Raw genomic sequence first — 27,131 nt, 5'->3', positions numbered from 1 at the left:
TGAGCCCACCCCATGCTCCTGGTGGGTTCACACAGGGACATCTGTGGGGTGCAGGTGTGCAGTGTCAGTCTGGGAAGGGGAACGTGGCTGGAATCATCCTCCATGGGTGCCCCAGGGCTGTGTTATCATGGAATCCCAGAATGGTTTGGTTGAAGGGACGTTAAAGTTTATCCAGTGCCACCCCCTGCCATGGGCAGGGACACCTTACACTGTCCCAGGCTGCTCCAAGCCCTGTCCAGCCTGGCCTTGGGCACTGCCAGGGATGCAGGGACAGCCACAGCTGCTCTGGGCACCCTGTGCCAAGGCCTGCCCACCTTCCAGGGAACAATTCCTTCCCAATATCCCTTCTAACCCTGCCCTCTGGCAGTTTGAAGTAATTTCCTCTTGTCCTCCAGGCTTTTGTCCAAAGTTCATAATCTGTTAATGAGCAAACACCCTGGTGTTGGCTCATGCTGGGGGAGGCACCTGAGGGTTCATTTCCCCCCCAAACAGCAAATCCTTACCGTGGGCTGCTTCACCACTGTGTTATTTGTCACTTGGAATAACCAGACACCGCTCGCATCACTGGAGCCACAGCTGTGACTCCTCATCCCTCTGATTCCCATGTCTGCTCCCAGCCCACTGCTGCAGCTTCGAGGAAAACATCTTATTTTTGCAAAACAAATGTGTTTTCTGGTGCATTCAGCTGGGTTTGGGATGAATCCCCCCCGCTGCAGGGCAGGGTCGGCACCAGCATTGCAGCAGGAGGGAGGCACAGCTGCACCGGGAGGGACGTGGAGCCTGGAAGGGCTGCACTGCAGGTGATTTGGGGACCTCAATGGATCTCCCCCACTCCACTGATAACAAAAACACCTTCCCCAGCCCTGCCCCAGCACTGACCCTTCCCTCCTCACTTCCAGCACGTGTGCTGGGGGGGCAGCGTGACCAGGGCCACCAGGCTTGTCCGTGGCTTGTCCCTGCCCTTAGAGTTCCCCTGGCTGGATGATGGGACCCATGGATGTCACGGGCTGTGTCCTGTGCTGGATCCAGTACTGTCCCCAAGGCCGCCTGGTCCCCAGGGGAGGGTGGTTCCCAGAGCCCACCCTGCCTGCACAGGGGCTGTCACCATGCCAGCACCTGGCAGCACCCAGCCCAGGGGACAGCCAGAGGGACACCGAGCCTGGGAGGTGAAGGACTTTCCCTGGGGCTGTGTGATGGAGGGACAGGGGCTCTGGGGAAGACTGAAGGGTCTGGATCCTTGATCGGGTCCCTGTGACCCACAGTTTGAGGGCTGGACCCCCATCCCTGTCCCCATGTGATGCACATGGGGATCCTCAGTGGAGCTTGACCTGGACCCCCGTCCCTGTCCCTGTGTGATTCCACCAGGGACTCGCGAAGGGGCTGGACCTGGACCCTCATCCCTGTGTGACTCCGTCAGGGACCCCCGGCAGGGCTGGGCTGGACCCCCACCCATTCCTGTGAGATTCCGGGGAGGCTCCGTGGGTCCGTGTTGGAGCTCCGCGGGCGTGGGGGCAGCGGCGCCGGGACCCCCGAGTCCCACCGGGCACCCGGAGCCCCGGGAGGCGGTGCCGCCCCCGAGCTCCCCCCTGAGCCCCCCCAAAGCCCCCTCCCGTCGGGGCACGGCGCTGGCAGGAGGCGGCTCCGCCGCAGACGCCGCTCGGTCACCGCCGCGTTCACCTCGCGGAGCCGGGGCTGCCCGCGACACCGGGAACACCGGGAACAACGGGGGCTGCCAGAAACACCGGCACTGCCGAGGCTGCCGGGAACACCGGGAACAGCGGGAACACCGGGAACAGCGGGACATTGGGACTGCCGGTCCCGCGGAGCCGGGTAAGCGGGCGGAGGAAGCGGCGGAGCCCCGGGACCCCGCAGGCACCGAGCGGCACCGCCTGGGGACCCTCGTGGGGGACGAAGCGGGAGGTCCGTGCTGGAGGAGGGGGCCGGGCTGGGGTCGTCCAGCCCGGAGCGATGGAGAGCCCCCGGAGGACCGGGGAGTCCCGGGGGTGGCTGAGCTGCTCCTCCCTCGAGCCCCCGGCCGGGCTGGGAGGGGTCTCGGCCAGCCGGACCGGGGCGGGACGTGATGGGGCACAGCTGGTATGGGGGCCCCGGGCCTGGCTGGGGGTGGGGGCCCAGGGCTCCCCAGAGAGATCTCGCTGCCTCCTGTCCCTGCAGCCCCTTCCCGGGTCACCCAGGGGTGCCAGGCACCTGCTGGGTGGCAGCGGTGGCACTGGGGCTGTCACGGCTGTCACGATGGCGTTTGCTCCCCTCGGGGCTGGCAGCGGTGGGTGGAAGCTGAGCAGGCTCATCCAAGACGTGAGAGCCATTTACACCCTGGCTGCTCTGCCTGGTGCTCCCCGAGGTTTTGGCTCCATCAGGGAAGTGACCCGGGGCTGTGGCAGCCCAGGACATGCCCAGGACCTTCTCCTCTGCTGGCCTGGGAAGCACATCTCTGCCTCCACCGGGTGCGGGTGGCTGGCAGAGCCTAGCCGTCCCCATTCCTCCACGTCTCCCCAGGATCGGGGTCCCCGGCCCAGTTTGAGACGCAGCCCGGCACGGGGAGCACTGGTCAGGCTGAGAGCGGCCATGAGGGACACGCTTGGAGCTGGATCCCTGCGGAGCCTTGTCCAGCTTGCCTGGCTGTGCCTGTTCTCGTCCGTGCCGGTGAGGGCTGGGCTGGGGCCGGGGGACAGCGGGGTTGGCACTGCCGGGCTCCATCCCCGCTCCGTGCCGGGCTCCTGCCCAGCCCCAGGGTGTGGCAGCAGCTCATGGGGGCAGTCAAGGCGCTGTGGCTGGAGCCTCTGACCCAGCTCTGGGCTTGTAGCACGGCGGGGCCAAGGTGCTGGAGAAGACCTTCGAGGAGTGGCTGCGGTACCGTGACGAGTGCCTGAGGAGGATGGCGAGCGAGCCCTACCCAGCAGGTACCCGGCTGTGCCCAGCTCGGGGGCACACAGAGCCAGGGCTGGGGTTTGTTCCTCTCCAGCATCCTCTGCTCTGGTCACCCACGGAGGGTGAGCCAGGGGACTGACAAGGACCTCCACATCTCAGATGGGATACCCAGGGCTGAGGGGCTGAGGCTGGTGTGGGGCACATGGGCTCATTTCAGGGTGGCATCAGCCCTCTCAGAGGTGCTGGGATAGCAGGGCTCGGTGTATCTGTGCCACCAGCATCTGAGCATTGGCTTTCCCTGTCCCTGCCCCTGGAAGGGCTGTTCTGTAACAGGACATTTGACATGTACGCCTGCTGGCCTGACGGGAGCCCCGGCACCGCCGTCAATGTCTCCTGCCCCTTCTACCTGCCCTGGTTTGAGAAAGGTGAGGATGCCCTCCTGCCATCCTGGAGCTGGAAGCCAGGGCTGAGCCGTTCTGGGGATGGAGAGGCTCTCAGGGTTCCCCTCCCTTCCCCTGACAGGGGCAGAGGGACTCGTGAGCACACCTGGGGTAAGGGGACGCCTGGGGCTCAGAGCAGAGCCAGCTTGTGCCCTGCCCATGCCTGCCCTGGACCAGGGCACTGAGCAGGGTCAGATCCATCATCCCGGGAGAGGGGCTTGGGGCAGCCTGGGGGACTGTGCCGGTGCTTGGTGTCCGCAGTGAAACACGGGCTGGTGAGCCGCAGGTGTGGCACCGACGGCCAGTGGGTGACAGTGAACGGCAGCCAGCCCTGGAGGGACTACTCCCAGTGCGAGGATGAGCTGGAGGTCACTGCTGAGGAGGTGGGACCCTGGCTGGGACCCAGGGATGGCCAGGGCAGCCTGGCCGGGGGTGGACACGCACCCACCTGGGCTCCCTGGCGCTGTGCTCACCTGCAGGAAGGCGCCCGCCGGCTCATGGTGAGCTTCAAGGTGCTCTACACCGTGGGCTACTCGCTGTCACTGCTCACCCTCATCTCCGCCCTGCTCGTCCTCACCGCCTGCAGGTAGGACACGGCCCTGCCCCTGCTCCCTCCCCGCTGTGCCGGCCCTGCCTGACCCGGCTCCTGCAGGAACCTGCACTGCACCAGGAATTACATCCACGCCAACCTGTTCGCCTCCTTCGGGCTGCGGGCCACCTCGGTGATGGTGAAGGACGCGTTGCTGGAGCGGCGCTGGGGCGTGCAGCTGGTGCAGGTGGCTGACTGGGAAGCTCTGCTGAGCCACGAGGCAAGTGCTGGGCTGGTGGCAGCGGGGAGACCCTTGCCCAGGGCAGGGCTGTGGGGGGGTGGTGCCCACGCAGCCCCAGACACCCGCTGGGTGAGCTCTGGGGGTGCCAGTGTTGCCCATGCACTTGATGGATGAGGTCTTGGGGTACCCGTGTGTGGTCCCGGGGTGCCCATCCACCCGGTGGACATGCTTTTGGGGTGCCTGTGCTGCCCATGACCCAGTGGGTGAACTCTTGGGTTACCTGTGCTCCTGCTGGGTGAGCTCTGGGCCTGTGTGGCACCTGAAGGATGAGCGCTTGGTGCCACCCATGCCTCTGATGGGTGAGGTCTGGGGGTGCCTTGTGCAGTCTCTGGGTGAGCTCTCAGGGCACCTGTGGCACCTGGGAATTCTCAGGGTTCTCGGGGTGCCTGTGCAGCACCATACCCCTGGTGCATGAGCTCCTGGGGTGCCTGGTCCCTGTGGTGAGCTGTGGGGTGCCCCGTGGGCACAGCCAGCCCCACGTGGCTCTCCCGTGGCAGGCAGCGCTGGGGTGCCGCGCGGCGCAGGTGCTGATGCAGTACTGCATCCTGGCCAACCACTACTGGTTCCTGGTGGAAGCTGTCTACCTCTACAAGCTGCTCATCGGGGCCGTGTTCTCCGAGAAGAATTACTACAGGCTCTACCTCTACCTGGGCTGGGGTAGGGGCCACCCGGGCGCGCCGCGGGGACGGGGACAGTGCCCGGTTTCAGGGGCACGGCGGTCCCGACCATCCCAGGAGGGTGTGGGGTGGGGGCTCTGCCCCCCCGGGTGCCCCCCCAGCACGGGGGTGGCTTCTCAGCTCAGGAGGGTGCTTGGTTTTACAGGGTTTGCTGTGTGACTTGCAGGGACCCCCGTGGTGTTTGTGGTGCCCTGGATGGCCGCCAAGTACCTGAAGGAGAACGTGGAGTGAGTGGGGATGGATGGAGGGAGGGATGGAGGGATGGATGGATGATGGATGGATGGATGGATGATGGATGGATGGATGAATGATGGATGGATGGATGAATGGAGGGATGGATGGATGGATGATGGATGGATGATGGATGGATGGATGGCTGGATGGATGGATGATGGATGGATGGATGGATGATGGATGGATGATGGATGGATGGATGGCTGGATGGATGGATGATGGATGGATGGATGGATGGATGGAGGGAGGGATGATGGATGGAGGGAGGGATGGATGATGGATGGATGGATGGACAGAGATGGATGATGGATGGATGGATGGCTGGATGGATGGATGATGGATGGATGGATGGATGATGGATGGATGATGGATGGATGGATGGCTGGATGGATGGATGATGGATGGATGGATGGATGGATGGAGGGAGGGATGATGGATGGAGGGAGGGATGGATGATGGATGGATGGATGGACAGAGATGGATGATGGATGGATGGATGGACAGAGATGGATGGATGGATGATGGATGGATGGACAGAGATGGATGGATGGATGGATGATGGATGGATGATGGATGGATGGATGGATGGACAGACAGAGATGGATGATGGATGGATGGATGATGGATGGACAGAGATGGATGGATGGATGATGGATGGATGATGGATGGATGGATGGACAGACAGAGATGGATGATGGATGGATGGATGGATGATGGATGGACAGAGATGGATGGATGGATGATGGATGGATGATGGATGGATGATGGATGGATGATGGATGGATGATGGATGGACGGACGGTCCTGCTGCATGCTCAGAGGCTGCCGAGGGTCCCTGAGCCACCTGGCTGGGCCTGGAAAGCTCTTGGATCATGCTGCCCCAGCCCAGGGTGATGGTGCTGTCTCGTGCCTCCCTGGCAGGTGCTGGGCGCTGAACGAGAACATGGCTTACTGGTGGATCATCCGCATCCCCATCCTGCTCGCCTCCCTGGTAGGGAACAGCTGCCAGCCCTGGGACTGGTTGGACAGCAGCAGCTCAGCCCCTGGCTCCTGGCCCTGGGCAGGGCTGTGATCCCAGGGAAGCTTCCAGCAGAGGCCAGGAGGGAGAGTTGGCCTGCAAGGACCAGCCAAATGCACAGAGGGTTCAGCAATTTGCTGACCCCTGGTTCTGGGGGTTCATGAAGGAAGCTGGGGTGCTGAACCCCAGAGAAAGGGGCTGGGGGTGGCTTCTGCTGCTTTGTAGCCGGGATTTTGGGATGGCAGGAGGGCAGGAAGGGCAGCAGCAGCCTCGGCAGCACAGGGGGTACCATCTCCTGCTGGGTGAGTGTCACAGCCAGGGTGGGGGTGCTGGGCTCTGTGTGCCCCTGCCCTGTCTCCCCCTTCCAGATCAACCTGCTCATCTTCATGCGGATCCTCAAGGTGATCCTGGCCAAGCTCCGGGCCAACCAGAAGGGCTACGCCGACTACAAGCTGAGGTGGGCCGGGAGCGGGGCGGGGATGCTCTAGGCTAATGGATAACACCACCTCCACACCCCCCACCCACGCCTCTCCTCCACCTTGCACATCTTTAAACGACCACCCTGGGATTAACTGGGAGTTTCCTATCCCCTTACTGTCCCCCAGGCTGGCCAAAGCCACCCTGACCCTCATCCCCCTCTTCGGGATCCACGAGGTCGTTTTTATCTTCGCCACGGACGAGCAAACCACGGGCATCCTGCGCTACGTCAAGGTGTTCTTCACCCTCTTCCTCAACTCCTTCCAGGTGAGGTGGGAGTGAAACAAATCCTTGCTCTGGGCACACCACAGAGCAGAGATCGGGGGTCCCTCTCTGAGTTGCTCTCCCATTGTTGCTGCCATGGGAAGGGCGGCACTGTCTCTGCCACCCTCTGCCCTTGAGAGCGTGCTGCCACCTCCTGTGCTCTCTGTGCAGCAGAGCCATGGGGACCCCAGCCCTAAAAGCACCCAGGGGTGGCCTGGGGGGAGACTAAGCCCATCCCAGCCCCAGGAGAGGGATGGGGGGGGGCTCACTGCCGGCTCTCCCTGCAGGGCTTCCTGGTGGCTGTGCTGTACTGCTTTGCCAACAAGGAGGTAATGTCCCTGCCCTGTCCTTGTCCCTGCCATGGCACCTCCTGCCCGGCTTCCCCACCCCACCCTGTGCCTGCAGGGAGGGCACAGCCACGGATAAGCCCCTGCTCCCTCCCCTCCATGGCAGGTGAAGTCCGAGATGAAGAAGAAGTGGCAGCTCTGGAAGCTCGACCACCCGGTGCTCTGCTGTGCCCAGTGAGGTGGTGACCAGCCAGGGCAGAGGGGCTGATGGCCACAATGGCCACAGAGCCTGGCTGGAGGGCAAGAGGCTGCAGGAAGCTGTGCTGGGCAGTGCCCACCTGGGATGGCCAGGCTGGCATGGGTGTCTGGCTGTGCCACACTGGAACTGCTGGAAGGGACATCCCTGCTGTGACCTAAGCGGGGCTGGCACCACTGGCTCTTGCCAGGCATCGCTGTGTGGACAGCCCTGCTGCTTCTCCCACTGCCGGAGCACCAGCAGAACCTGGCAGCCTCCCCCAGGACCCGTCCCACACAGGGAACCCCAGGGACACCCACACCCACCAGTGGGATCTCAGCAGCCAGGGGCAGCCTGATCCTCAGCAGTGGCAATGCTGCCCACACCCTGAACCCTACCGCAGCCAGGGTTTCCCTGCCCTCCGTGTGTCCCAGCCCAGGAGCATCTCACCAGCACCCTGAGAGCTCCCAGACATCCACAGCCACCGTGCAAAGCTCTGCACAGGGAGGGGCTACTCCTCCTCCCCACCCTCATCACCAACACAGAACAGCAGCTCCCATCCCCTCCTCGCTGCTCTCCAGCTGCACAAACCCCTGGTTCCCCCTGCCATGGGCAGAGCCAAGGACAGAGCCTCAAAACTGCTTGGGAGTGAAGGATTTGAGAGCAGCAACTCACTGGGGCAGAGCCCAACCTCCCCTAGGCCAGGTTCAGCAACCAGCCTCCCCCTGCTTTCTGGAGGGAAAGCTGGATTTCCAGCCTGGCAGGAGCTCAGGAACCATTTTGCTGGCCAAAGGCAAAAATCCTGGGAGTTTGCTTTCCAGTGGGGTGCCAAAGCATCATCCCCCTGGCCAAGCAGCCTGTGGATCCCGGGAAGCCCACGAGCAAGAGAAGCAGCTGAGGTGGTGTGGTTTGAGCAGGGCTGCTCCTGTCCTGGTCCTGTGCTCTCCTGGAGAGCCCAGAGCAGCTGGAGACAGCCCCAGCCCCTCGCTCTGGCCTGCGGGAGCAGCACGGACACAGTGCCAGAGCTTGTTCCCAACACATTCCTTCCTTTGCAATGCATGAGTCCCTTCCAGGCAGGAGGAAGCAGCTGGGACGTTCCAGGAGATGCCCATGGACACAGGAGGTTCTCCAGGCCCTGCCCCTTCCCTGACAGGCTGGGGGAGCCTCTCCCAGTGCCTCAGGGAGGAGCTGCCTCGAACCACAAAGCGAAGAGGCTGCACCAGCCTGGAGTCACAAAGGAACGGTCCTGGATCGATGGAACCCCCACGAGACCAATTTACACATTAACTCTCTTTTCAGATGTAAATAAATATTTATTTTTCAACAAGCAGAGCCTGCTGCTTCTGTCTGCTCCAGGGGAGGGAAAGGGCTGGTGGGTACAGACAGCTGAATTTCAGAATGGACTGGGGGGGGAAAGAACCTTAAAGCCCATTTCATCCCACCCCTGCCATGTGCAGGACACCTTCCACTGTCCCAGGCTGCTCCAAGCCCTGGCCTTGGGCACTGCCAGGGATCCAGGGGCAGCCCCAGCTGCTCTGGACACCCTGTGCCAGGGCCTGCCCACCCTGCCAGGGAACAATTCCTTCCCAATATCCCATCCATCCCTGCCCTCTGGCAGTGGGAAGCCATTCCCTGTGTCCTGTCCCTCCATCCTTGTCCCCAGTCCCTCTCCAGCTCTCCTGGAGCCCCTTTAGGCCCTGCAAGGGGCTCTGAGCTCTCCCTGGAGCCTTCTCCTCTCCAGGTGAACAGAGGAGCCAGTTCTCTGAGCCTCACTCCAGCAGCTCCCACTGGATTCCCACATCACCCACCCAGGCAGTGCTGGACTCTCAGCCAGTCTCCTGGCAGAGTAGGCTGGAAAACCCTGTAATAATAAATCAGGGAACTCAGTCACACTGCCCCAGCTCCCTCCAGAGATACCCACACACCATACACAGGCTTCTCAACTTTTATTCATTCATCCAAATCAGCAAATGCTATTTTTCCTCAGACAGCTCACCTTAGGGTAGCACCAGACTCCTGCTGCCTGCACAGCCACCCTAGCTGCAAGGAATGCTGCTTCACATCCTGCAGTTAAGGAATTGTCTCCTCAGGGATATTCTGTTGCTGAAGATCCCCTCCCTGCTGGCCCCTTGGGTGCTCTCACACCCTTGAAGCCTTTACACCTGCAGCACTTGTTTGGGGCCTTTTTCCTTCACACACACACACACACACACTGCCACCTCTCCCCCCTTTTCCCAGGCATTCTAATGTATTGGATAGATCCTGTTAGCCCCCCAAACCCCCTTGATTCCAGCCTCAGACTTAGCAAAGCAAGCCCCACATCCTGTAATCACCTTCCAGCCACTGTTCTGCACAGCTCCCGTTCTGAGGGCACTGCTGAGCCAGGGCTTTGCCCTTAGGAGTTTTTTGGGGGGGGGTTGCCTTAACTTCAAGGGAAACAGCACTAACAACCCCATATTACTGCAGCCAGAGGCACCACCAAGGCTGGGGAGAGACCTTGGGACTCCCCAGTGACAGGGAATGAGGGACAAAGCCCTCAAAACTCTGTGCCCCAGCACAGCCTCAGCCCTCTGAGGAGTTCCCAGGGGCGCTGCATGAGAATTCCCTCTGCCTCATCCAAACTCTTCAGGGTGAAGCTCCTGCAGCTGGCACTGGGTGCCCTCATGCTCCATGGCATTTGCTCAAGATGAAAAAACAGTGCCCTGTGCTGAGGGTGGGAGGTAAGCACGGGCAGGAAGCAGCACCCAGAGGGGGGGACACTGCCAGGCACACGGGGTCACAGCTGAGAGGGCCATACCTGCCCGGGGCAAGAAGCACAGACACTGCAGGCAGACCAGCTGTCACCCCTGCCTGAAAGGACTCAGGCAGCTCATCAGAAGGGGTGACCACCTGAAAAGATGGAGCTGGATGGGTTTCTATATTTGGGATCTGTGCCCAAAGTCCAAATACCAGAAGGAACACACAGTTCCATCCTCTTCCTAAAGGGAATTACCATGATTCAGCAAGGTCATCACTCACTTCGAATTTTGAAAAATCACTTCAGATTTTGATTGTTGTGCTTTTCCCCCTTACAGGATTCAGGAGTAAATGGGAACAACAAAGTCACTGGAAACCACTCTACACCAAGGTCCCTGGCACCCTCACCCACTCCCAGGGATAGGGCAGCCTCTTCCTGCACTGCCTGTCCTTGGCAATGCCCACTCACAAGGGGCCTGGCAGAACTCTTTCCCAGCACTAAAGCCTGCACATCAAAGGCAGGCAGTAGTGAGGAGCAAAGCCACAGCTCTATCTAGGCTGTGGCTCCTTTGCCCACCTCCCATGGGGCACAGAGCTATCCCTGTTCCTGCTCTGCTGCCTTGACACTCCCCTGCTTGCCAGAGGCATGGGAAGCTCAACAGTCCCAGCTCTTCCTTCTCTCTCTCCTGTCTTTCCAGGGGATCCCTGCCTTGCTGGGATCTTGGCCCTGGCAAACCAGGCCAATGACCTCTGCTATAGAGCACTGACCACAAAGCCAAGTTCTTGGGGATGGAGTAACAGTGATGTCCTGGTTCTGGCCAGGACAGGGTTCATTTCTGCAGGATCACGACCTCTCCGGTACATGTTTGTTATTACTGTTGTTGCTGTTACTGTTCCTTATCTCACTGCTGTTTCCAGTAAAATGCTTTTATTTCTATCAGTGATCTTCACCTTTTGTGCCTCCAGTTCTCCTCTCCATCCCACCCCAGGGGAGAGGAGGTGAGGAGTGGGTGAGTTGGGAGTGTTTCAGTGAATGCCATTCCTAAACCACCAATGTGATCACACCCGGCTCCTGAGGACCGCAAGAACCCAAAGTGAACCAGAGTGGGCTGGTTGGAGGAACAGGCTTTGAAGCCCAGATCTGGGGTGGCAGTAGAGCAGACATTCCAACTAGAAACAGGGCTGCAGTTTGAGCTCTACCGCAGCTCAAAGAGCCAAACATCACAAACTCCACTCCCTTCACCCCTCCACAACAAACTACCTTTTTTATGGCCTCAGATGCATTCTCTGGGCCAATCCCCATGGCACAGGAGGAGCCAGGAACACGTTTCAGAGGCCCTGGGGAGCTTGGGATACAGAAAAGGATAATGAATTGATTGCTGTGTGCAACTGTCACCTTTCTACCACCACTCAGACCTGAACAACAAGAGCTGCAGGAAGCTTAAGGCAGACAAAACTTCTAGGCTCGGAGCTTCTCCTCCAAACCTAAACCTTTCAAACAAAGATCCTGGGAGCCTTGAGTCAGGTCCCAAGAGCAGCTGGTTGTTGTCCTCTGCTGTCCCTCGTCCTCCCAGCTGTGTTCTCTGGTGGCCACGGCCTCCTCGGTGCCCTGCCAGCTGCAGTGGCCCTCGGTAGAGCCGCGGTGCTGCCGGCACGGCCCCGTGCTCCCTTTCCCAGGCACACTCAGCTTCCGGGTGGAACAATCACCCGACGTCAGTATTCCTGCAGCCACCAGGAGAAAGGGGACAGTCACTCTCTGGTGGGACAAAGGGGCTACAGATTTTCCAAAGGGAGAACCAAACAGAGGGCACACAAGGATGAGCAAGAGCCCAGCCCAGGTGTGTGGGCTCTGAGCAAGCTCTGGGCATGTGGGAAGTGAGGGATGGTGTCCCCTCAGTGCCACAGCCTGAGACTGGGCAGGGCAGCTGGTCCCACTCACCCTCCTGGGTTGGTTATGGCTTTGGCCAGCTCTGCCTGCTTTGCCCCAGGGCTTGGAGCCTTTGGAGGTTTTGAGTCACAGTCTGCAGAGCTTTTCCTGAGGAAAAACCAAAGGGAAAAAGCAGCATTAGGAAGGGGCCAGGAAGCAGGAAAGAACAGGCTGCACTCAGCCACTGCTGTGCTGCCTTTATGCTCTGAGAACACCGGTGTCTCTAGTGTCTGCAAGTTGCTGGGACAATTTCCTGTCTCCAGGAGAACAGGACACAGGATTAGGGAACCACTTCCCCAGCAGCTCTCGCCACTGAGCGGGAGATGCAGGAACCACCCCCCACCTCTCAGCCTGGACCTGTCACCAGGGGATGGTGTGGAGCCCAAGATCTGCAGCAAGAACAGCACCAATTCCAGAGCCTGGAGACTTCCCTGAGCGAGCAGGGATTGTGGGGTCTCTCCCAACAACTGCTCCAAACCACCAAACCCCACCCAGCCATGCCTCCCCCAGCACAACAGTCCTTCCACATGCCCAGAGTCCTTCCCACCTTACCCATCTCTCCCACACACTCCTCCAGCACAGCTGACAGCTCAGGCAAGCTCAGGGACTTCAGGGAAGGTGGCCACCCTTCCAGCACTGCAAGGACAGGGACACAGTTAATCCATCAGCAGCTCTCTGGGACAGAGCACACAAAGGGCTGGGGTTGCTGGGAAGCATCCCCAGCCAAAGGGATACCAGTTAGGGCTTCTGAATCACACAGGAAGAGAGCTGGAGCTGCCTGTGCCAAACTGAGGAGTTTTCTGGCAATTCTACCACTTAGGAATTAACATTTTTAGATTGGCTTGGTTGTTTATTAAGAGAATCTCCAAGGGATTAAGTGTAGTGGACAGAAATCAACAGGATCTCTGCTTGTCTCACTTCTAAGACACAGGCAGCAAAGAACAGGTCACTAGGAGCATATCACAGGCAGCAAGATCAGAGAGTCTCATAATCATGGAATAGTTTAGGTTGGAAGGGACCTTAAAGCCCATCCCCCGCCATGGACAGGGACAACTTTCACTAGACCAGGTTGCTCCAAGTTCCCTTCAACCTGGCCTTGAGCACTTCCAGGGAACATTTACCAACTCCTAGGGATAAGGGGCTGCTGGGTCAGGCCTGCCCAGCCACAGAGGTTTGTCCCATGGATCCAACAGCAAAATCTCCAAACTGGGTTAGGGAACCAACCAGCCCTCCTGCTCCAGGCCCTGCTCCAGTGCACAGGGTGGTAAAAAACCCGAGGTACAGCCACAGGTCCTTGAAACAGAGCTGTCAGTGGGGCCTGTGCTACAGCTGTGCATTTTTAGCCACAAATGCCTGCCAGACCCCAAAACTTAACTGAGAAACTCTGCAAGTTCCACTCCAAATGCCCTGAGAGCTTTAAATGCTTCTCCTGAGCAAGAATTCAACTCAAAGAGTCTGGCTGCTCATCCATTCCCAACTATCTCCATTTCAGCAAGGGAAGACAAGCAGGGGTTTGCCCAGGACTCTCCTGGTGCTCACCTGGGCGCTCCCCAGGCCGCTGGCTCTCCCCGGTGCCGTGCTGCTCCCGCATGTCCGGCGCTCCATCGCCCGCCCGCTCTGGGGTCAGCCGGGATGACAGCTCTGCCTGGCAGCTCCTGCCAAACCACACCAAAGCCATCAGCAGGACCCAGGGACACGCTGGCAGTGACACTGCACACTCCTACAGCCTGCAGTACCTGCATGGGGTGCCTGGGCAGCGCCTCTAAGGCCCTGGGGTACAACCTGCTCCTTGCTGCTTCCTGGGAGGAGGAAGTGGTGCCTCAGCCCAAGCCTGGGGTGCTGGCACTGCTCAGCTCCCAGCCACTGCTCCCCATCTGCAGCCACAGCCAGCTCTGCCCCATGCACAGAGGAGCTGTGGGGGGGACAAGACAAGGAGGGGCTGCGGTGAGCAGCAGGAAGCCCAAGCCAGGGGCTGTGTTGGTCTGTGGGAGAATCAAGCCCAATCCAAAGTTTCTACTGGGCAAAGGAAACGACCTCAGGACAGGCATAAGGGGCACCAAAGCACTCAGGCTGTCATCACCATCCCAGCAATTCAAGCAGTGTACGTTCAGAGCATGGCAGGGCCCTTCTACAGCAGCCTCAGCTCCTCAGTCAGGGGGAAAAGCCAGGCTTTTTTTCCCCCCTTGCAGTGGGAATATTGCTCTGCTAAGCTTCTGGATCCAACTTCAGCTCACCCTGGCTTGGCAGCCAGCAGACCCCACTCCCTTGGGCTAGGATCCATACGCAGCAGGATTTATGCCACTTTCAGGGATGTCCCTATTGTATCACTGGACAGAACAAGGCCCATGACAGGAGTCCAACTGGGGCACAGAGAAAAGCGCCACAAAGGCAGTAAAAGGAGTGTCAGGAGGTTATTCAGATTATTCTGCCAGCTGTCACAGAGTTGCAAGAAAAATATTCTTCACTTGCGAGTTACTGCACATCCTTTGGAAGGGTATGGGTTAAAAAACTCCTTTTTTAACCCAAAAAGGTCCTGATCACCAAGTCTTACCCTGGGTAGGCACAGCCTCAGCCTTTTGGTTGCTTCTAGTTGAAACAGGAACACCCAGCACCCCCAAAAAGGCCACTTCCAGCTCATGCATCTGACCAAAACTTCACATGTGCTCCCATGGCTGTGGCTTTTCACTAGGGAAAGGCAGGCAGGATCCAATTGTGTTCAGGTGCCAGGTGAGCTCTCCTGCCTTACCCTGAGCATCACCTGTAAGGCTGCCAATATGACCCCAAATCCCATTTCCCAGCAGTCTCAGTGTCATTTTCTGGGAAGGACTTACTTGATCTGATCCAGCAGGACTCCAGCATCCTTGGTGATGGCCTGAGCCTCTCTGAGCTGGCACTGGATGGCATTCCAGGTCTCATCCCGCTCCATCAAACAGCTCTCAGCCACTGCACGCAGTTTCTGCTCCTGGCACACCTGGCCCTTCATCACCTGCACCTCTTCACACCTCTGCAGCAGAGCACACTGGGGATCAGGCTGGGAGCACTGAACATCTCTCAAGTCCCTGCTATTTTTATGCCTTAAGCAGCCAGAATGTCCCTTTCCAGTGGGAATGGAAGCTGGATGAAGCTTGTACACTGAGTACAGATTCTCTCCACACTAAGCCCAGCCCCACAGTTCCAATTCCCCCTTCCTCTCTGTTTACAAAGTTATTTATGAATCCAAATTTCCCAAAGCAACACAAGTTTGTTCACTGATGGCTGCATCACTTCACCATAAACATGACACTGCTGAGAAGGAGTAGGGATTTGATTCCTGCCCCTGGCTCCTATAGTTTTCAGCTGGATGGGAAACAGACACAAAGGAGCACCAAGGATGAGGAGTGGGTAAGTTGTACTTGTGCTGTTTGTACACCAAGTGCATCCACTATAAGTCATGGCTTGAGGTGAAGGAAAAACCATCAGAGGCACAACAAAAACACAGCACTGATCACTTCCTGCAGGGCATAGGGCCCTGAGGAGCTGGCAGCAGCCTCACCTTGTGCAGTTGGATGGCCAATTCCTGCATCTCTGCCTCCAGTCGATCGGCGTAGGCCAACTCCAGTGCATCACTGGGTGGGCGGGCGCTACTGTGCCAGCGCGCGATGGCCGAGGTCATCTTCCTCTTGGGGCCAAACAGCCTGGGGGGATGGAACCAACACGGGTCAAGCCCTGTACCACCCGTCCCTAAGCCCAAGAGGATCCCATGAGGACCTCTGCAGTGTCCTGGTCTCTCCAAGGTACCTCCAGAAGCAGGAGCATGTTACAGCTGAGGACATGGGGAAGTCAAATTGTGTGAGAGGCAGCCAGAAGAGAGCAGCACTCCCCTGCTAAATCTTCCTGACCAGGCTGGACATGGTTTGTAGAGGGAAGCTGGGATGGACAGGACAGACACTCACGTGATGCCTATTTCCTTCAGGTCACTCTCTGTGAGGGTCAGGAAGATCCGGAGGTCCACATCTTGCTCCTCAAACACCTGCAGGTACTTCAGGCACCCAATCTCCTCAAGGAATGTTGCCAGGTCCTGCAGCCCAGACAAAACAAACTTATTTACACCCTCTCAATAAAAGCATGACCAGTCCTCCTAATCATAAATATTTGCTTCCTCATGCTGTTGTAACACCCTTCTAGGTTCCAGCAGCAACCACAACTTCCCGTGGCTCCCTGCCCTTCTCCACAGTCACACACCAGGACTGGTCTCTGCTGCAGCCATGCCTCTTCTAACAAGTGCAGAGCAGAATGACACAGAATCAGCTACCTCAGCCCACCCCACTGCCAGGTTTGATAGCCCACTCACAGGCCTGAAGGGTCTAGGACACCCCTCCAAGCAACAGCAGCATCTCAGCAAAGTGCTCCTCTACAAGAAATTGCTGTTTCACAAGCATTTAAGTTTGGGATGCAAGGTGTTTTGGTAACCTTGGAAAAGCCTCCCACACCTGGTACAGGGACAGAGCCTGTAGGACAAATCTGTGGTTACCTGGGGCCCTGTGTAGGCTGGGGGCTCAGGAAGGACCAGGTGCTGGCAGCAGCCCCCAGCCTTCCCCAGGCAGTGGCTCCACTGGCTGTCACTGTTGCTGTAGCGGGTCTTGCCCTTAAAGCTCTTGGCTTGTTTCCGACTCGGGGGGCTGTTGGTGTGGTCAGAGTCCTGGAAAAGAAAAAAACACCCACAGAATGGAAAAGATGATTGTGCAGAGATGTCAGGATCAGGGGACCTAACAAGCGCAGGCTCCTCCAAGACCTAAAGGCCTTTTGTACTACCGCCCCAGAGCTGCCTTGACCCATGTGAGCTGTGAGTAACCTCCAACCTCTTCCCCTTCCTTGGTCTTCCTGTCCCTGGAAGATCCTTTCCTCACCCAGCCTGGTCCTACAGGCTCCCATGGGAGTAGAGTCTCCCAAGGGTGAAAGCACTGCCCAAGCTGAAGGCAGAGAAAATAAAATCCACCTCATTGCTTTCCAAGGAGCCTTCACTGCTGACTCCTGGGATTCTAATTAGGCATTCACTGCTGCTGCTGCTGCTCCTGATGGTTCCCAAGCTGTTGCTGGACAAAGCACTATCCTCTGGAAAGGAATAGGAAAAAAAAAATTGAAGTACAACTTAATTACATTCTGGTTTTGTTACACAATTACCAGCAAAACCTCCCAGAGGTGTAAAGGAAGGCAAGATTCAGAGCAAGGCTTCATGTGCAGCACTCAGGATACAAGAGATACTAAGGCAGAGATTTCACATCTGATCCCCAGCACTCATCTTTCCCCAAGTCTGTTTACCACCAGAGACACTTCTGGAAACACCCATGCTCTGTCTTGTTCCCACCCTCCTTCAGACTACTTGTACAAACTGATGAAATTACCACACTGAGCTTTATCTTCTGCAGCTAAACCTTCCCAGCCTTCCCTCAGGAGAGACATGCCAATCTCAGCATCTTAGAAGGAAAGGAAGCCAAGGCCTGGACTCACACCCAGGTGTGCACTGCAAGCTGGACCATTTCTGAGACAGCGACTTACCCCTGCTGCTGCTGCTGTCCACGTCTAGCTCGTTGATCGGGGAGGTGACGTCCCTGTTCCGGATGACACCTGACACACAGCTGCCATCGCTGCTGAAGGTGACATAGCCCTGAGGGGGCACCTGCTCTGTGTGCAACAGGAAGGGAGAACAGATTAGGATGCAAGTTAATCAGGGAGGCTCCTGCAGGAAATGTAACCACTTCTGGATATGAAAATAACCAATATGAGAGACTGCTCGCAACTGACAATTTCATTCTAAAAAGCACAGAGAGCACCTTAGAAATGCAGGTTCCTGCAGTTCCCTCACATGACTCCACAGCACATGTACTTAATTTACATGCTGACACTGAAAATCAGAGAAAACACTTTATAGCAGAGATGTACCTTAAACAGCAGCTTCCAGCACTCCCTCTCCTCACTATACTCAAATGATGAAAAGGGAGAAACAGCTTAAGAGAATAGCCCAGCACACCCTGCAGAACCAACTCCCCCTGCAGCTGTGCTAAAACACCAGGAGAATCCCACTGGCATTTAAGAAGCTGCCAGTATCATTCCAATACAGCCTGGGGGATAACACACACTCGGTGTTTAAGAGAATGAACTGAGCTTTGAACATGCTTTCAAGTCCATAATCTTGGTTATTCCAGGCAACCAGTCTGAGAAATACCTATGAAAGACAGTAAAACAAACCTCCTAGCACTGCATCCAGGATGTCTAACTGGGATCATCTTTCTCTTGGCCTATTGCAAAGGTTTTCCAGTTTCATTTTTAGAAGCATTCCAAGCATCAGGGAAGGCAAAACTCACAAGTTCACTCTAATGATCAATGATTTCTTGGCCAGTGTGAGCACCTCCCTGTCATCAGCTTCAGAAGGAGTCTCAAACTTTTGAGCCTGCCTAAAAAAGGGAAACTGAACTGTTCTCAAGTGTCAGGGGAACAGTAGTTGAGGTGAGAGTAGAAAAGAATTCCACTCATCAATATCCAGCCTTGACAAAAGAGTTCAGGGGGTTTTCTTTCTAACCCAGACACTGGATAGTGAACACCTTCATACAGAGCTATCCTTGTTCTGTACAAACCGCACATGAATCCCAACAAATTAAAAATGGATAGCAGGAACAGCTGCAGTGCAGTTGAGGTCTCAGGGGACTGTCCCTCAGGCTCCCGACTCTCCTCACCATAGCAAGACTGCTTCCATCTCCCCATGCCAATTGCTGTGATCTTGGCTAAGGCCTGGGGCCCCTCATGGATGCTGGGACCCTTGGTCCTCCGAGCAGGTCTCTGTCTCTGAGGAGCAGAATATGATTCATCTGAAGAACTCAGCTCCTCATAGTTGCCTGTAGTACAAACACAGGTTGTTAGCAGCACAGGAAGTCATTTGATTGTTTTATTTGTTACTGGTCCTATAAGTGCAGTGGAAAGAAAGAGAGAAATGTTGAAGAGCGAGGGTGAAACAGCTAACCTAGGTCAGAAAGGGGCCAGCAGACAAGAGTTGTTGGATTCGTGCCTCTTCCATCCTCAGAAATGCTGGAATTTCCAGGACAGACCAGGTAAAACTACCCCATCTACACAGTATAACATACTTTCAAACACCTCACTTCAGGTTCCATCTTAAAATGAACAAGGTCAAACATCTGTTACCTGGACTTCTACAGAAGACCTTGGGCACTGGGGCTGCATGCAAATCTATCAGCCCCACAATCTTGGTGTGGCCATACTTCATGGCCAGGGTCCGTGCTGTGGCTCCAGTGTTATCTCTGACATCTGCCTTCACTCCCTGCAGAAAAAATACCTGGTTATGTGCACACATCAGAGAGCACTGTAAAAAATATATATGTATATTAAAAATACCCCAAATTGTCTTAGCTCCTCCATCAGCAATACAGGCTCACCTTTGACAGACAGTTCAAGCTGCACTAATACCCTGAATGCCTTTCTACTTATCTCCAGTCTCTCCAATTCCTGAATGCCAAACAGCCCAGGGCTCTTGTGCATTGCCACTGGGAACAGGTTTGTTTGATCTGAAGTGTTTTGCATTGCTGCCTCCTTCTGGCAGTAAGCTGGACCAGTCAAATGGTATTTAAACCAAATTGTGTAAGAGCCCTGCATGCTCATGAGCTTTTGGATGCAGATGTCCAGTAGCTTGAGCATGCAAGCCTGTAAACACAACAGAAAAATTACAGCTTCAGTTATTTTCTACTTCAGTCATTATTCAGTTATATCTGGACAGTCAGACTTCACTCCTATTCCTGCAAGGCCAGTGTAAAATCATGGTACCACCCTGCAGAAACTTTGAGAAGAGTCCTGAAAGTCTGGAACTTCAGAGGTGACTGTCATCAAGGAGCAAACACAACAATGTCAAAAAAAAAAGCATGGTGTCAAATTTGTGGTAGCTCCCCTGAGGGCTGAAACCAGACTTTCAGCTACACAGAGAACTGCCAGGACACTTACATGATTGAGAAGGTACTGAACAATTATCTCATGGCCAGAAGCAGCTGCTTCCATCAGAGGTGTGTATCCATACACTGGCTCCCTGGGGAGAGAACACACATGTGGACTGGTATAACCACAGCTGAAGTTTTGCCATTCCCTAACAGAGCATTTCCCCCTCAACATTTGCTGATCACAGACTCTATGATGTACTGGCTGTCCTGATGTAGAATTAATTCCCTGTAGAGATTCAGTGTTCCTAAACTGGCTGCACAGCAAGAGATTACTCTTCCAGCTACAGATCTGCCTTTAAGAGCCCAAATCAGTTTTGCAGGAGCTAATAAAGTAAGAACCTCTTGTTGCCCTCATGCAATTCCATGTGCATAAATGTGTGGTGGTCCCCAAGGCATGGCAATGCAGGGCACACTTCAAAAACCAACCTGAACTCTGAGTATATAAAAAAATCAATAAAAAGACTTATGAAGTGCACTTGAGTTCAGAAGGTGTCTGTGTTTAGCTGATAATTAAACAAGCAGTAAATCTAATTTCCCTTGATCTTAGTTTAAAAAACAGTGACAGCATGGGCAGACTTCAATTCAGTTTGCAGGTCACCTGTCCTGTATTAGCTGTGCCACATCCTGAGGTACAGGGGGAAGACAAAAGCTGCTGTCTGTTGGAGTGTGTTCATCTGCCTCCCGTTGCCTTCATACTGAATGACAAATGACAACAAAATGATAATAAAATGACAGATTCCTCCTTACTTGCAGTTGGCATTTGCCCCATTCTCCAGTAAGAACTTGACCATCTGCTGGTGCCCAGCGCTGGTGCAGTGGAACAAGGCAGTCCAGCCATGGATATCCTTCATCTCCAGCTCTGCTCCTTGCTTCAAGAGAACAGACAATATTCCTTACTGCATCTGCTCAGGCTTTCAGCCACTGCCTCTTTATGCCGGGACACCAAGAGTTTAAATTAAATCCCACCACAAAGCAGACCTCACAACAGAACACAAAGCGGCACTTGTGGATAATCACACCCTGAGCATTTAAACCACGTGCTGTGGCTTTATCTGTGTTTTATGGGATACACACCTGTAGAAGGAAGTAAGCAACACTCTCATTGCCACAGCTGGAGGCCAGCATGAGGGGAGTCTGGCCTTCTGGGGTGGGGATGTTCACATTCACTCCTGCTTCCAGCAGCAGGTGCACAATGTTGTCGTGGCCGATGTAGGAAGCGTACATGAGTGGGGTCCAGCCCCCACAGTTCCTCTGGTTCAAATCCAGGTCTCCACTAAGAAACAGAAGAAAGAAGTCACATGAACTACTGTGCTGGAGCTGTGGACCACAGCTGGCTTCTGCAGATGCTTGTTGTCATCTAGCACTGAAGCTTGCATGGGAATTTCTACCAGCTCCAGCACAATCTCCCCCAGATTGCAGAATCACAGAATGCTTTAGGAAAGAAGGGACCTTAAAGACCACCTCATTCCACCCCCCTGCCATGGCGGGGACACACCTCCTACGAAAACACTAAGGAGGTCATTTTTATCAGCAGATTTGCCCCTGGAAGCTTTGTGCCAAGAAGCCTCTGGGAGTCCCAGTGACGCGTCCCTGTTGCCCCAACCAGTGTGGCACCGGTGACAGCCACAGCTGCAGCAGGTGGCAGCCAGCCATGCCCGACCCAGCCCCTCTCACCGCTGGATGCACTCCTGCACCACTTGGTACTGCCCGACGGAGGAGGCCGTGTGCAGGTCCAGGGGCACGTCCAGCTCCCCCCGGCACAGCACGGGCCCCACCCCGTGCCACATGGAGAGGCTGCGGCTCAGCAGCTCCGACTCGCTGGCCTCGTCGCTCAGCTCCGACATCCTGCCCTGAGAAGCCAAACCAGAGCACAGCACTCAGCTGCTGATCCCTGTTTTCCATACAATTACAGCTCCAAGCTGCCATTGGCTTGGAAGGTGAGGCCAGCTCACATGTGTGGGGTCTCAAATTCTTACCTCAACTTTGATTGACTCCTCAGCCCGAAAAAATAACTGCTGCTGAGAAGACTTTGCTGGAAGTTTTCTCTTGCTGTAGAGAACTCTGGGATTCCAATACACTGGAAAAATAAAAGGCAATAATGCTAAACCCCACTCCTTTCAAATCTAATTTTAAGACTGCAGAAGCAGTGGCTTTATTTCCTCCCTGCCTAATCCAAACATGCCTAAGGCAGCTTTGAATAACCTTGGCAAGAGAAGACTAAACATCTATTTAAGAGCTGAAGGTAGGCTTAGTGTTCTACAAAAGGATGTAATTCTTGCTCTGCATGTTTTATAATGCAGGGAGAGAATTAAGAATTCATGTGTCAGACATTCCTGGTCTTGTCCATCTGTCTTGCATTGCAGGACGGTCCTGATTAAATTAAGACACAATCATTAATAATGACAACTGCCCAGTGCTCCCAAAAACACTCTGTCACCTGAAGAGGGTGCACCCTCCACTGTCATCAGGTTGTAAGCAGATTGTTTCTACCATTTACTGTTTCAGACCTTCAGAGGCAGCCCAGCCCCATCTCAGTGAATCCTGGAAAATGCTGAAACACTGGGGGCAGCAGCACACCTGCCCATTCATTATCCAAGCACACCCCCTCTCCTGCAGACACAACTTTATTACACAGCTCCTCCAGCTCCAGGACTGCATGAAAGGTTTATCCCAGCCCCGGCCTTAGGGAGCAACTGCAGACTAATCATTTGAACCTCTCACAGGAGAGTGTTCTTGTCTGGCACTCCATGAAGAGCTGCTCAGCACAGCTGTATCCAGCAGCTGAGGGCTTCAGCTGCAGCTCCAGGACACAGAATCCAGCCCCCAGCACAGAATCCCAGAGTGGTTCTAGTTGCAAGGGACCACTGGGTGTCATCTCACCCAACCTCCCTGCTCAAGCAGGGTCCTCTGAGCACATTACACAGGCCTGTGTCCAGGTGGGCTCTGAATATCTCCAGGGAAGGAGATCCACAGCCTCTCTGGGCAGCTTGTTCCAGGCAATCCCATGGGAATTGTTTTTCCCTCCCTGTAGTCTCACTGCCCACCATACAGCACTCCTGGGGTTTGCCTGGTCCCTCTACATAAGCTAAGCCAACAAAGTCCTTCTTCCTGGTAACTTCTCACCAATTTAACTCCTTGGATTCATTTTGGGGTCAGGTAAATGCCAAATGTGGCACTGGTGAGGAATAAAAAAGAGCAGGAACGGGTTTTTCAGCAGCAGCTTCTCCTCAGATTCCCTCAGCAGTAACTTTTCAAGACCATACTCTTGTTTTCTGAGCAACTGGGAATCTTTGCCTTGCAAGCACCAGCCCCTTTTCTTATAAGAAAACACCTTTCATTCCTACCTCTTCACTCCCCACCTGGATCCTTTCTCTCCCACCTTCCTTTTCTTCCCCTCCTTCACTCTCAGCTTGTTAAGACTACAAAAGCACCATCTATTCTATTCCATCAGCTGGTAAGAAATTGATTCCCTTTAAAAATACCCGCAAAAGCACCTACTTTGCCTGACAGCAGCAATATGTAGTGCACTGGGCAACCCAGAGGCCTCAGACAGGAATATGCAGAGCAAAATGGAAGGGCCTGAACACCTCAAAATCAAAACACAAGGAGAGCTAAGTGGATTGAAGTGGATCATAAGGGGGGAAAGTAGTGTTTTCTCACTAAAACAGATTAAAGTTGCCCCAGGGAGGCCAAAAGGCAGTGAAAGGAGGCAGAATCCAGGGCAGTTTGTAGAAGCACATTTAGGTGCGAGTCTAGCTTGTTGTCCTCTACCCTCCTTGTTAATTGGGTACATTAATTATAAACCACTCAGGTGTTGGGTCTTTGTCAGAATCAGCCACTCTCAGGTACAAGTTACCAATGCAGCCTTGGTGAGGTGATCCACAGTCAGCAGGGCAATAAGGACAGGACAGAACATCCAGGACATTCAGCCTCCTACACCTTTCCTGTGCTCTGCCTACATATTTGCTTTTATTTTTTTAAAGCTCTGAGATTTCTCCTCACACTGAACTTTAGCAAGTTGTCAGCTCTGCAAGCACCTGAGAACAGCTGCTCACAATCTCCAGGACAACAACAGTGATCACAACCCTCAGAACTGAAATGAAAAGACATGAATGAAACAAAGTCAGAGTTACCTGGTGCAAAGAGGAGGAGCCTGGAGGGGACATGTGACACAAGCATCCAACACATAATAATGTATCAAATCACAGAACACTATGATGGTTTGGGTTGGAAGGCACCTCAAATCCCATCCTGTCCCACCACCTGCTATGGGCAGGGACACCTTCCACTATCCCAGGTTACTCCAAGTCCTGTCCAACCTGGCCTTGGACACTTCCAGGGATGGGGCAGCCACAACAGAACCTAAGAAGCTCATCATTGCATGGAACATTTTAGATAAAGCCCACAAAATTCCCTGTAAAAGTAAACATGAGAGTACTGAGGGACACTGGGTTACTAAGAGTAAGTTTGACAAAGACCTCCTGAACATTCACAGGCTGTTCCCCTGCTTTGGGGCAGAGTGACAAGTTCAAATTTGTTAGAGGCCTCCTTCAGCTCTGCTGTCCTGCTTTCAGCTGGGATAGGGTTCACTGTCTTCCCAGCAGCTGGCACAGGCTGCTTTTGGATTTAGGATGAGAAGAATGCTGATAACACACTGATACTATTTGGTTGCTTACCCTAAATCAAGGACTTTGCAGCTTCCCATGCTCTGCTAGCAAGGAGGTGCCCAAGAAGCCAGGGGGGAGCTGACCCAGGGAGATTGCATTCCACAGAGCATCACTCCCAGTATATGAAATGGGGAGCGTGCCTGGGAGGGGCCAATCATAGCTTGGACATGGGATGGGAATCAGCAGGTGCTGAGCAACCATGTTGCTTTTGAGTTTCTTATGCGTTTATTTTCTCATGATAATTATAATTATCATTATATTTTACTTTGCTTCAATAACTAAATTGTTCTTACCTCAAGCTATGAGGTTTCTTACTTTCTTTTCTGATTCTCCTCCCCATCCCACTGGGATGGAGCAGGGAAAAGGAGCAGCCTGGTACTTGGTAAGCAGCTGGGGTCAAGCCATGACACCTGTGAGGCTGCTGTTATTATTATATTAAATTTAATCCACCAGCACTCAGCTATTTATCAGGGTCAGAGCTCTGCAGTGCTGGGGCACAGAGTAGGCAGCAAACCCCACTGCCCTGGATTTGGAGTTTGCTGTTTGAGCAAACCAGAAGGCAGAGAAAAAATAAACTTAGTATGAAAACTGACACAAAAAGCACCTTAGAGCCACACTACAATAAATGAAAGGAGATCTGAGAAGCAACCAGCCCCCAACACGGAACAAATGCAACACTGCCTGTTAATCACCCTCAGCAGGCACTGCTCAGCTCAATTCACTCACTCACATCCCCTCCCACAAGCACAGGTGACATCCACACTCGTCCTTCTGTCCCAGAATAGGGACACCCAAGGCAGCACAAGCATGGAGGCTGCTGGAGGTTCCAACAGAGCCAGCAAACTGACAAGAGAGAGTCGTGGAATAGTCTGAGTGGAAAGAGACCTCCAGGGATCATCCAGTCCAAACCTTGGCACAGACACCCCAACAATCCCACCCTGGGCATCCCTGGTAGCGCTGTCCAAGCACTCCTGGAGCTCTGGCAGCCTCGGGGCTGTGCCCATTCCCTGGGGAGCCTGGGCAGTGCCCAGCACCCTCTGGGGGAAGAACCTTTCCCAAAATCCAGCCTGAGCCTGCCCTGGCCCAGCTCCAGCCATTCCCTGTCCCTGTGCCAGAGATTGGAGCTGCCCCTCGGGAGGAGCTGCAGCCCCCCCGAGCTCTGCCTTCAGTGTCCTTCTCCAGCTGAACAATCCAAGTGTCCTCAGCTGCTCCTCAAACCTTTCCCCATGCCCATGTGGAAAGGCACTCTCCAACAGCTTTAGATCCTTCTGATATTGTGGTTGCCCCCAGGACTCGAGGGGAGGCCCCAGCAGGGCAGAGCAGAGCAGGAACACACTCCCCTTCTGCTCCTGACTTAGCTCGATTTCCACTAAACCAGCAACAACTTATCGGAGGCACTAAAAAAAAGCCTCGTTACATCCATTTTTAGGTGCAATTGTTACCAGCTCAGCCACAACAGGAACCAGAACATCTCATTTTTGCAGTGTATCATCCGCTGACTGACTCAGCTAGCACAATTCACAGCTGCAGGAACCACACCAGGTTCCTGAGGTGGGTGAGGGAAAACCTTCCTGGATCCACAACACAGTTCAATCCTACCCACATCTGTTGAAAATACACAAAACACGCCGAGCTTTTAATCTTTTAATACTTGGACTCAATCACCTTAAAGGTCCTTTCTAAAGTGAGTGATTCTACCACGAGCCTGTCACTCACAGGCACATTAAAACACATCAAAAAAACCTCGGAAAAACGAGGTAAGAAACACAAAAGCACTTGAGCAGTCACATTAGGGAGCACATTTCCCCTGCCAGGGGCTGTGCCCGCCAAGGCAGCCGGACACGGCACCCGCGGGGCTCGGCCCGGGCACGCTCCGCTCACACAACAACGCACCTGAGGCGAACCCAGCAGCTGGAGCCGCCAAAGCGGCCGCCACACGGCTGTTACCCCACATCTCACAGCGAAATGGCTCCGGGGTCGTTACCCCCGCACCTGCCTCCCTCGCGGCCCTGCTAGCAGCGCGGCCTCAGCATCGCAGACCTCAGCGAGCGGGAAGGAAGCACTGCGGCCACGGGCACACCGAGGACGGGAGTGCCCGGGGCCGGCTCAGAGGTGAGTGCCGCCGCTACTGCTCCTCGCCACTCTCCCGTCCCAGTCCCAGCCCCAGCGCTCCCTCACCTGCGCCCCGGTGAGCGCCGCCGCCGGAACTAGAACCGCCCGCGCAAGGCATGCCGGGAGCGCCCCCGCCCTCACGGGCGGCGAACTACAACACCCAAGAGCCCCCGCGGCGCCGGGCCAATGGGAGGAGCCCGTGTGAGGGGCGGGGCGAGGGGCAGCCAATGGGGTTGGAGCTGGCGGCGGGCGGTTGTAGCGAGCAGCCCCCGAGGACGCGGCCCCGCAGCGCCGTCCCCGGCCCTGCGCTCGTCCCGGTGCCGCCGGTTCGCTGTGCCCGCGGTCCGGCCCGGCCCGGCGCTGAG

General features: G+C 55.4%; 2 protein-coding genes across 7 annotated transcripts; one reads left to right on the top strand and one right to left on the bottom strand.

The window, feature by feature from the left end:
* The first annotated feature begins 1,784 nt into the window (after positions 1–1,784).
* Positions 1,785–7,683, top strand: LOC137483449 (glucagon receptor-like). Of its 3 annotated transcripts, XM_068206515.1 has the most exons (14): positions 1,785–1,830; positions 2,515–2,661; positions 2,822–2,918; positions 3,204–3,311; positions 3,588–3,709; positions 3,806–3,912; positions 3,979–4,139; positions 4,658–4,813; positions 5,000–5,060; positions 5,989–6,058; positions 6,454–6,542; positions 6,691–6,829; positions 7,114–7,155; positions 7,280–7,683. In XM_068206515.1, exons 2-14 carry the CDS (start codon positions 2,584–2,586, stop codon positions 7,349–7,351), a joined length of 1,302 nt encoding a protein of 433 aa, XP_068062616.1. In that variant the 5' UTR covers positions 1,785–1,830; positions 2,515–2,583; the 3' UTR covers positions 7,352–7,683. The 3 variants fall into 3 exon arrangements, 2 of the variants coding, with proteins under 2 accessions (XP_068062616.1, XP_068062615.1); XM_068206514.1 differs by lacking the exon at positions 1,785–1,830 and having other exon boundaries at positions 2,247–2,661; positions 7,280–7,682; XR_011004475.1 differs by lacking the exons at positions 1,785–1,830; positions 6,454–6,542; positions 6,691–6,829; positions 7,114–7,155; positions 7,280–7,683 and having other exon boundaries at positions 2,247–2,661; positions 4,979–5,060; positions 5,989–6,041.
* A 1,596-nt stretch (positions 7,684–9,279) lies between these two features.
* ANKS3 (ankyrin repeat and sterile alpha motif domain containing 3) lies at positions 9,280–26,966 on the bottom strand. 4 transcript variants are annotated; one of them, XM_068206503.1, is made up of 18 exons: positions 26,833–26,966; positions 21,964–22,064; positions 21,662–21,837; positions 21,062–21,260; positions 20,735–20,856; positions 19,995–20,076; positions 19,185–19,320; positions 18,722–18,880; positions 17,547–17,672; positions 16,987–17,102; positions 16,522–16,689; positions 15,944–16,068; positions 15,544–15,685; positions 14,843–15,015; positions 13,551–13,666; positions 12,564–12,647; positions 12,024–12,119; positions 9,280–11,806 (listed from the first exon to the last, which is right to left on the bottom strand). In XM_068206503.1, exons 1-17 carry the CDS (start codon positions 26,882–26,884, stop codon positions 12,037–12,039), a joined length of 2,160 nt encoding a protein of 719 aa, XP_068062604.1. In that variant the 5' UTR covers positions 26,885–26,966; the 3' UTR covers positions 9,280–11,806; positions 12,024–12,036. The 4 variants fall into 4 exon arrangements, 3 of the variants coding, with proteins under 3 accessions (XP_068062604.1, XP_068062603.1, XP_068062605.1); XM_068206502.1 differs by lacking the exon at positions 26,833–26,966 and adding an exon at positions 26,548–26,703; XR_011004474.1 differs by lacking the exons at positions 9,280–11,806; positions 12,024–12,119; positions 12,564–12,647; positions 26,833–26,966 and adding exons at positions 13,748–13,903; positions 26,548–26,704.
* Positions 26,967–27,131: the final 165 nt, after the last annotated feature.

Source organism: Anomalospiza imberbis, chromosome 16 (assembly GCF_031753505.1).
Source record: "Anomalospiza imberbis isolate Cuckoo-Finch-1a 21T00152 chromosome 16, ASM3175350v1, whole genome shotgun sequence".
NCBI classification, from domain to species: domain Eukaryota; kingdom Metazoa; phylum Chordata; class Aves; order Passeriformes; family Viduidae; genus Anomalospiza; species Anomalospiza imberbis.
Note: the sequence above shows the minus strand (reverse complement) of the source record. Positions and strands in the feature narration are given on the sequence as shown.